Raw genomic sequence first — 10451 nt, 5'->3', positions numbered from 1 at the left:
CGGAGAGCGGGTTTCTGAGGGGAGGACAGCGGGCGGAGAGCGGGTTTCTGAGGGGAGGCGCCGGGCAGAGAACGGGCTCCAGGGGGAGGGCGCCGGGTGGAGAGTAGGTTTCTGAGGGGAGGGCGCCGGACGGAGAGCGGGTTTCTGAGGGGAGGACGCCGGGCGGAGAGCGGGTTTCTGAGGGGAGGGCACCGGGTGGAGAACAGGTTTCTGAGGGAAGGGCGCTGAGGGGAGGGCGCTGGGCGGAGAGCGGGTTTCTGAGGGGAGGGCGCCGGGCGGTGAGCGGGTTTCTGAGGGGAGGGCGCCGGGCAGAGAGCGGGCTCCAGGGGGAGGTGCCAGGTGGAGAGCGGGTTTCTGGGGGAGGTGCCGGGCTGAGAGCGGGTTTCTGGAGGAGGTGCTGGGCGGAGAGCGGGCTCCAGGGGGAGGCGCCGGGTTTCTGAGGGAGGCTCGGGCGGAGAGCGGGTTTCTGAGGGGAGGGCGCTGGGTGGAGAGCGGGTTTCTGAGGGAGGCTCGGGCGGAGAGCGGGTTTCTGAGGGGAGGGCGCTGGGTGGAGAGCGGGTTTCTGAGGGAGGCTCGGGCGGAGAGCGGGTTTCTGAGGGGAGGGCGCTGGGTGGAGAGCGGGTTTCTGAGGGAGGCTCGGGCGGAGAGCGGGTTTCTGAGGGGAGGGCGCTGGGTGGAGAGCGGGTTTCTGAGGGAGGCTCGGGCGGAGAGCGGGTTTCTGAGGGGAGGGCGCTGGGTGGAGAGCGGGTTTCTGAGGGAGGCTCGGGCGGAGAGCGGGTTTCTGAGGGGAGGGCGCTGGGTGGAGAGCGGGTTTCTGAGGGAGGCTCGGGCGGAGAGCGGGTTTCTGAGGGGAGGGCGCTGGGTGGAGAGCGGGTTTCTGAGGGAGGCTCGGGCGGAGAGCGGGTTTCTGAGGGAGGTGCTGGGCAGAGAGCGGGTTTCTGAGGGAGGCGCCAGGCGGAGAGCGGGTTTCTGGAGGATGTGCTGGGTGGAGAGCGGACTCCTGGGGGAGGCACCGGGCGGAGGGCGGGCTCTGGGGGAGGCGCCGGGCGGAGGGCGGGCTCTGGGGGAGGCGCCGGGCGGAGAGCGGGCTCTGGGGGAGGCGCCGGGCAGAGAGCGGGCTCTGGGGGAGGCGCCGGGCAGAGAGCGGGCTCTGGGGGAGGCGCCGGGCGGAGAGCGGGCTCTGGGGGAGGTGCTGGGCGGAGAGCAGGCTCCTGGGGGAGGCGCCGGGCAGAGACCTGGCTCTGGGGGAGGTGCTGGGCGGAGAGCGGGTTTCTGAGGAAGGCGCCGGGCAGAGAGCCGGTTTCTGAGAAAGTTTCACTACTCCTTGATTATCTTTGTTTTGAAAAAATGGAGGGCCATAATGTTAGCAAGATGTGCCCTGGTGGTAAAATTGCAGGTGGTGAACGTAAAAACATGGCTATAACCCTGGAAGAGAAGCCTGATATTATGAAGTGTTTTGAAGTTAAGGAGAGATTATGTGATGTAGCTCGCTTAACATGAATGAGGGAGTTTACCTTATGCACCATGGTGACCCTCTGTCCCTGCATTAATACTTATTTTTAAATGTACTGTGTTAAATTTACTTTTGTTTTGATGATAAATATGATTTATACCTTCAGTCAGGCGGTGGTATACTTTGTGTTAAATGTTTGGGTGGTTTTTGAGCGATTGTGAGTGAAATGTTTTGCTGGTTTCCGGCTCACTCCACTTTTCCCATAGGCCCCCTTATTTATATGAAGCGATTTTCCATTAAGCAAGATGTAGCTGGAACACAACTACACTGTTATAGGAGAACTACCTGTATAAGAGTTGCCGAGTCATGTTGCAACTGTGTAAGACTGAATATGGAGCAATTAATGGAGTTGTGGCCGCCATGCTTTTGGAAAACCGTAGAGGCTTCAGAGAGAATGCAAACAAAGTTTACCTGGATGTTGCCTGGATTGGAAGGTATCAGCCAAAAGGAGGAGACAGACAAACTTGGATTGTTTTTGCTGGAGCATCAGAAGCTAAAGGGTGACCTGAGAGAAATTTGTAAAGTTTTGAGAGGCATGGATAGAGTGGATAATCGGAGTCTCTTTCCCAGGGTAAAACTTTCAGATATTAGGGGGCGAAGGGTTAAGGTGAGAGGGCGGAGGCTTAAGGGAGATGTACAAGGCATGCGCTTATGCAGACGGTGGTAGGTATCTGGAAGGTGCTGCTGGGAGAGGTGGGAGAAGCAGATACAATGTTTAAGAAGCATTTTACGGATAAAGAATAGAGGGATACCAACCGTACGCAGGCAGGTGGGATTAGTTTGGAATGACATTGTCGGCACACACGTGGTGGGCTGAAGGGCCTGTTCCTGTGCTGTATTATCTGGAGGTCACAAGCAGACACTGAGAAACGTGTCTGTTATCTAGTTCGGAAGAAGAGTGATACCAGACTGAAAAGGTTAACCTGCTTCTCTCTCGGCAGTTGCTGTCAGAGCTGCTGGGTTTCTCCCTGTTTGTGTCTGTTATTTATTTCTCATCCTCCCAATATTAGGTGTGCTATTGAAATAGTTGTGTCTGATTGGGACAGAAAGCTCAGGGATCCAGTGGCAGCTCAGGGATCCAGTGGCAGTCCAGTCAGAGCCTTTAGTCATTACTGCCAGTCTAGAAGTGGGTGTTCTGTGCCATCCCAGCATCACAGTGCCACTGATCATCCAAGCTTGGCTGGTATATGTACCGGGGCAAATACTGATCTGCTCAGGGTTACCTTTATAGTGGGGTTGTGGTTTAGGGTGCTACAATTGACCTCATTTAACCTGGGAGACCATGGTGTAGTGGTAATGCCCACTGACCTCAGAATTCAGAGGTCTAAGATCAAATCCCACCAAAGTTGAACTTAAATTCAATTAGATGTAATCTGGAATTGAAAGCTAGTGTCATGAAACTATCATTGCACGTGACTCCAGACCCACAGCGACGTGGTTGAAACCCCTCCACAAGCCTCACGTTTTAAGACCAAGCGTGGGATGTGCTGCCAGTGATGCCTACATTCTCTGGAAGAACAAAGAAAAATGAAACTCAATCTGGAGCTTGGAGCCAGAAAAAAAAGCCCCAGTTGAGATCTGCCTCGGTGATTCCTGTCAGGTTTCACTGCTAAACTGTGCTGCTTTTGCAGCCGAATAGCAATCCCTGACTCTCCTGGAAGGTGATCGTATCTACCGAGGAAAGTCTGGTGGGGTGCAATAGGGTGCAACATTGGGAAGTCAGCGTTAGCAGTGACTGACTGATTCTGTTTTTGCTTCTGTCCACAGTCAGCTGCCAGTGCCGGATTCTGAAGTGTAATTCGGAGTACCTTTCTGCGACTTCTGGATTGCACGTGGGTACAGAAGAATCAGCAGAGTTCTGCATCGCTCTGCGAGCCTACTCCCAGTGCACGCGCAAGACTGCGCGGGCCTGCCGCGGTGACCTGGCCTACCACTCAGCCGTGCACGGCATCGAGGACCTCATGAACCAGCACAACTGCTCCAAGGTGGGGCCCACCCAGACCCCCGCCCGTGCACAGCCCACCTCCCTGGACTGCATGGTGCACTCAGACGCCCCTGAGCTCTGCAACTACGAGAAGAGCCTGCAGCGGCACGCGCCGCACCCCAACTACACACACTGCGGCCTGTTCGGCGACCCGCATCTCCGCACATTCACTGATGACTTCCAAACCTGCAAGGTCCGCGGTGCCTGGCCGCTCATCGATAACAACTACCTTTTTGTCCAGGTGACCAATGTCGCCGTAGTCCCGGGCTCCAGCGCAACTGCCACAAGTAAGGTGAGACCACGGAGCGAGTCCATTTCCAGGACAAACCGTGTTTCGGTCACGGTCGCGCGGGAGTCAAAGCATTGCATCTCCTATTCGTCAGGGCCAGTGTAAGATTACTGACTGTCAGAGGGAACAACAATTTATAACTGTGTGGGAAAAGAGTGCTGCTTGATTGGTCACATAGACTGCACCGGGAGTCCCTGGGGTGTGCAGGTGGGGAGGGTAGTAGCTACCTCGGTGCGTTGTCTTCCTAATGCGAATGGGGAGTCACTGAGAGGTGCAGGGATCTAAATGATCACTTACTGCACTCTCTAGGTTCTCCATTAATGCCACAAGTGAGCTCTGTTTTGAGTAGAACATGGGAAGTTCACATTTCAAAGTGGTCCTCAGATCTGTCATGTGACTGCCACTGCTACATTGTCATAGAGTCATAGAGATGTACAGCATAGAAACAGACCCTAGGGTCCAACTCATCCAAGCCGACCAGGTATCCTAACCTAATCTCGTCCCGTTTGCCAGCACTTGGCCCATATCCCTCTAAACCCTTCATATTCATACACCCACCCTCTAATCTACCAGATGCCTTTTTAATGTTGTCATTGTACCGGCCTCCACATGGCCATATGAACTTGCACTCTGTGTGGTAAAGACCAGTTTAATTATCCATCATTGCCAACTTGGCTGGTTGGAGGCTGAGGGCAGCATTTGAGCAGTTGCTATGGGCACTGGGCAAGACAAGGGAAGATCTGGGTCAAGTCTGCCCAACTTCTGACCCTGCGTAACTGCTTCCAGTAAAGAAAACATTTGGTTCAGATGAGAATTGTAAAAGAAAGGAGAGAAGATAGGCCTGTATTTATATGGCACCTTTCATAAGAACGTAAGAAATAGGAGGAAAAATAAGCTATTTGGCCCTTTAAACTTATTCAACAAGATCCTGACAGATCTTCCACCTGAATAGCACCATCACTAAATTCCCCTTGTCCCAAAACTGGTGATTTCCATCTTAAATAAATCGAGAGATCCCTCATAGCACTTTGGATGTAGTAACTCCGCAGATTTTCATCCCTCACCATTGCTACAATCAGCCAAGTACAGTTTTTAATGGATTGCTGTAATATAGGGAGCTGTTTGTGCACAGGAAGCTCCCAGTCCCTGCTGTGCACCAGTAACCTGATCTCCAGTTTTAAGGCTGGAAGAAGGCGAGGTATTGGCCAGGACACCAAGAAGAGCACCTTTGCTTTGTGCTCACAAGATTGGTCCCCAGTGGGTGATGTTTCCCACAGTCGAAGACCCTGCCAGCACTGAGGCAAGTACTGACAAATGCTCATTGTTGGACCATTTTACCAATAAGCCCAAGTTATGGCTGCGTTCAGTATGTTCAGGGGAAGAGTGGGAGGTTGGTATTGAAGGTCTGTTTAGTGTTAGGTTTGGATTTGCAAAGCGAAGGGTTATTTTGGAGAACATGGTGTCTGTCCCATATCACTATCTCGGGGTGTCTCTGAACTGTGGCTTATCACCTTTACAAATCCACCAGCACCTTTACCTGAACGGGAATGTGACGGCCATCCAGCTGCTACACATTTACTGAGAGCAGCGAGTACTGTCTGAAATGGAATGAAAGTAAATGTAAAATGCAAACTGATGAAAAACCCAAGAGAGAGTCACATGAATTTCCTCTCTGTAGATACTCACTGTTCTCCCAGATTCATTTTAAACTTAAACTTAACTTACAGCTTTTACAGAAGTGTTTTTACGATTTGAATTTGAAATAAGGGGAAGGAGTTTCATCCGTAAAGTGATAAAATACATCATTGACAAATGATGTACCAATCAGTTGTATCTTTGTATTGGCACTGAGTTGGTTTTGTTGAGGGTGTTCCACTTTCAGAAGGTCAGCTTAAATCAGGAATCCATGAGGGCAAAAAGTGGGTCCCGGTTCAGTATACCAGTGATCTCAGTCCTGCCCCATCCAATAATCTACTGGATTCCTCAATGGCATCATGAGGTTCTACTGTACATAGGCCATCTGGCATAGGAACAGAATTAGGTCATTCAGCCCATTGAATCTTTTCCGCTGTTTGATCATAGCTGATATGTTTCTCAACCTCATTCTCCTGCCTTCCCCTTGTAATCCCTGATCCCCTCAGTAATCATTAACCTACCTATCTCTGTCTTAATGACACTCGGTGACTTGACCTCCACAGCTCTCTGTGGCAATGAATTTCACAGATTCACCAGGCTCTGGCTGAAGAACTTCTTCCTCATCTCATTTCACTCGGTCCTGGTCTCTCCCAGTAATGCAAACATCTTCTCCGCGTCCACTCTCTCCAGACCCCTCAGCATTCTGTACATTTCAATCTGATCCCCACCGCCTCGTCTTTATAATCCACCTGAGTACAGACCTTAACTGCTGCTCATATGACAAGCCCTTCACTCCCGGCATCGTGGTCACGTTGGTATGAGCTGGGGGATATGTGTTAATGTGTCAACTCGTGCAGTCCTTAGACAGCAACTACTCTGCTGTACATGTGCCTGACATGAGGCCCTCGAAACAACTGCTTTACCCCCAACTCCATTACACCAGCAGCCTCACAGGACGACAGTAGAAATCAATAAGCAACATCACTAAGGCACCTTTAAGAGTCAAATAAACCTGTTGACTCATGGGACACCCCAGCTTGTGACCAACCAGAATATGGAAGGCTCATTCTGGAAGGGGTCAGGCACGTGGAGAGATTTGATCGGGGTGGGGGGGGGGGGGGGGGCAGGTACAGGGGTGAAGTGTAGAAGGGAGTGGACACTCCTTCCCTAACACTGCCCAAATACCACCTGCTCCATAAGATGTGAGGCTGCAGGTTGGACATTGGCTGGGTCAGCATCTCCAATCCCATCGATCAGGGGCAGTGGGTGGAGGGGATTCAAGTAATCCTCAAAACTGAGGGACTGCACATAAAAGTTAGAGGGGTGTGCGTGCGAGGTCAGTGTGAGTTGGGGGTGTGCGCACGAGGTCAGTGTGAGTTGGGTGTGTGTGTGAGGTCAGTGTGAGTTGGGTCGTGTGTGCGTGTGAGGTCAGTGTGAGTTGGGTGTGTGTGTGTGCGAGGTCAGTGTGAGTTGGGTGTGTGTGAGGTCAGTGTGAGTTGGGTTGTGTGTGTGTGCATGTGAGGTCAGTGTGAGTTGGGGTGTGTATGTGTATGTGCATGTGTGCAAGGTCAGTGTGAGTTGGGTGTGTGTTTGCAAAGTCAGTGTGAGTTGGGGGGGGTGGGTGTGCGCACGAGGTCAGTGTGAGTTGGGGGTGAATGTGTGTGAGGTCAGTGTGAGTTGGGTGTGTGTATGTGTGTGTGCGCGAGGTCAGTGTGGTGTGTGACAATGCAACAAGAATGTTAATTGAGGATTGATGTGCCCGGATGGTAAGTGCCCACAGGTCCTCAAGGGGAATGTTAATTGTAACATGTGTAGACTGCAATAATGATTGATCTCAGGGATATCCTAAAGGTGCTATACCAATGCAAGTCTTTGACTGTGTAGCCTGGGGATACTGAAATTGAAATGGAATTGGTGTGCAATAAACTTTCTGATGCAAACCCATTTGAAAATTCCTGAAGCATTGGCAGATTTCCAAGGACGTGGTCAGCACCATTTTAAAACACTCCCCTTGTACTCCTGGTGATAACCTGGCTGGTTGTCCTACCTGATGTCAAGGTGAACTGCAGGCTCTGCCACATACTCTTCACCTTGACAACTGCATTTTTGACTTTGGTCCAAAACTGATGACAGTGAGGACCCAGTGACTGAACCTGTCTGTGTTTCACGCTTGATCTATGGTGAGATCTGTTTGCAAATTGACAGCGCAGAGAATGGTTGATGTTGCATTTATGCTTTTGAAAAGCTTCAACTCATTTAAAAGTCAGCAACCTGTGAATGTAATTGAATAGATGCGAATGTATGCCTTTTCCTTTGCTTGCTGGGTGTTACTAACCAGGCAACTAATTCCAGCAATTCACCCTGGCGTGATATTTATTTTCTGCTTGGCTTCCCAGCCCTGTGTCTGAATGGGTTTCTGATTTTGGAATCTGTAAAAATGGCAATTGTATAAAATGAAAATATTTTTGGCATGGAACACACTTTACTATCTCCCTGCAACCCACTGCCCTACCCCTCCCTCTCCCCCTCCCCTCAATTAGTAATATGAGCAAGGGGAGGCAATGACGAAAAGGTATTGTCAGTGAATGTTCACCCACAGACCCAAGAATGTTCTGGGGACCCGGCTTCAATCCCGCCACGACAGATGGTGGAATTTGAATTCAGTAACACTCTGGAATTAAGAGTTTAATCATAGATTCCCGACAGTGCAGACAGAGGCCAGTCAGACCATCGAGTCAGCACTGACTCCCTGAACACCATCCCACATGGACCCTATACCCAGAACCCCGCATTGAGCAAGGCCAGTTCATGTAACCTGCATATCTTTGGACTGTCAGCAGAAACCAGAGCAGGGTGCAAACTCCACACAGACAGTTGCGCGAGGATGGAATCGAACCCTGGTCACCGGTGCTAACCAATGAATCCATTGTCAACTGTTAGAAAACCCATCTGGTTCACTAGTGCCCTTTAGGGAAGGAAACTGTCATCCTTCCCTCTCTCTCGGTCTCTGCCTCTCCTGCTTCTCGGATGCTACTTGACCTGCTGTGCTTTTGCAGCACCACACTCTCGACTGCTATCCTTACCTGGTGTGGCCTACATGAGACTCCAGACCCACAACAATATGGTTGACTCTTCACTGTCCTCTGGACAATTGGGGATGGGTATTAATTGCTGGCCTAGCCAGTGACACTCACGTTCTCTGACTCGATGATTATAAAAATTAATGAACAGTTAGAAATGCACCCTCCTGATCCCTGTTCAGATAGCCGGCTGAGGGTCAGGAGGAAACTAACCATGAGTCTCGGTATAGTGCACCAGTAGAGAGGAGGGAGGTAGGGATGAGGTGCAAAGCCGGACAACCTGGTTTGCACTCTGTGCGATCCACATCCACAGGAATGACCATGACCTTCCCAGCTGCTTACCATTTCAAGAAGCCATCTTTGCTCCCATGCTAACATCTCCATCCTGGCCTACCACAGTGTTGCAATGAAGCTCATCGCAAACTAGAGGAACAACACCCAGATTCGATTCCAGCCTCGGGCGACTGTCTGCGTGGGTTTCCTCTGGGTGCTCCAGTTTCCTCCCACAGTCCAAAGATGTGCAGGTCAGGTGAATTGGCCACGCTAAATTGCTCATTGTGTTAGGTGCATTAGTCAGAGGGAAATGGGTTTGGCTGGGTTCCTCTTCAGAGGTCGGTGTGGACTTGCTGGGCCGAAGGGCCTGTTTCCACACTCGAGGGAATCTAATCTAAGCTAGTGTGGCATCCAGTTAGCCTCACTTTGCCTCCTTACTTCACCCATAAAAAGCGAGTCTGATTCACTCTCCCACCCTTCCACTGAGTCTGAGTGAATACTGGCAGAACGCTACTCGGTAATCATGAATTCCAACCTCAAAACACAGATCCAAACCCCAACATTGTGTCCTTTTTGTCTCTGTCAGTCTTTCTTTTGTGGAGTTACAGAATTTTCCCCATTATCTATTGTCTGTTCTGCTTTCCTGGGCCCCCTCCAGATTCTAATCAAGAGACATTGCTCAATTTCCCATTTTAGCTCGAGGTATAGTTTTCAAGCTGGTGCTGTACTATTTACACCGGAGAGATTTTTCCACACAGAGGCTGATAGCAAAGCTGGAGATTCTAATTCGTTTTCTGAATCTTAACTCTGCAAACTCCTCAAGCCCTCCCTGAGCCCTGACAAACAGCAGGCTTTTAAAACCCAAGCGTTTCAAGATTAAATTATTAATTTCTCAATTATCTCAATTCTGTGCATTCTCCGGTCTTGGTCAAGTGGGACCTTAAACGCGTTTTTCTCAATAACAGATAAATTGCAAAGAGAAAGCCAGTTAGGCAACACTGCCACCTAGTGCTCAAAGGCATGATTAAAAATCAAGTACTACTTTGATGTTCAACTCGTTTAAGGATCACAGTGTTTTCTCTTTCAACCTGAATTCTTAATCTTTTGAAAGAAATTTGGCAATTTAAAGTGAAGTAATATTTAATAACATTTCTGGAAAAGATGCAGAAGGTGACAGATTTTTTTGCCTTCGACCGACTGTTAGAATTCATAACAGTTTCACACAGCTAGTACACTGGTGAGTATGTTCATCGGCAAAATCTCCATTACCTGAAATGTTCATTCAACCAACAAGTGACAACAATAGGTTTCCCCACTCTGGGAGCTGACCATTTGGTCATCTCTGTCTCTCTGGGCGTTTCGTTGTTTGTCTCTCTCATCTCTTTTCTCATGATGTGGAGGTGCTGGTGTTGGACTGGGTGGACAAAGTTAAAAATCGTACAACGCCAGATTATAGTCCAACAAGTTTATTTGGAAGCGCTAGCTTTCGGAGCACTGCTCCTTCAGGTAGCTGTGGAGCAGGGCCATAAGACACACAATCACCTGATGAAGGAGCAGCACTCTGAAAGCTAGTGTTTCCAATTAAACCTATTGGATTATAACCTGGTGTGGTGCAATTTTAGCATTTCTCTTCTTGGTCTCTCTCTCTCTCTTCTCTGTTGCTCCTCTCTCTCTCTC

General features: G+C 50.1%; 1 protein-coding gene across 1 annotated transcript in view; it reads left to right on the top strand.

Moving 5' to 3' along the window:
- rgma (repulsive guidance molecule BMP co-receptor a) overlaps positions 1-10451 on the top strand; it is a 42686-nt gene that overhangs the window by 25078 nt on the left and 7157 nt on the right. Inside the window, exon 3 of the mRNA XM_043677230.1 lies at positions 3281-3789. Coding sequence (XP_043533165.1) covers positions 3281-3789 — 509 coding nt within the window. The remainder of the gene's footprint in view (positions 1-3280; positions 3790-10451) is intronic.

The sequence above is a fragment of the Chiloscyllium plagiosum genome, chromosome 36, assembly GCF_004010195.1.
Source record: "Chiloscyllium plagiosum isolate BGI_BamShark_2017 chromosome 36, ASM401019v2, whole genome shotgun sequence".
NCBI lineage: Eukaryota > Metazoa > Chordata > Chondrichthyes > Orectolobiformes > Hemiscylliidae > Chiloscyllium > Chiloscyllium plagiosum.
The sequence above is the reverse complement of the archived record's forward strand: the minus strand, read 5'-3'. Positions and strand labels throughout refer to the sequence as shown.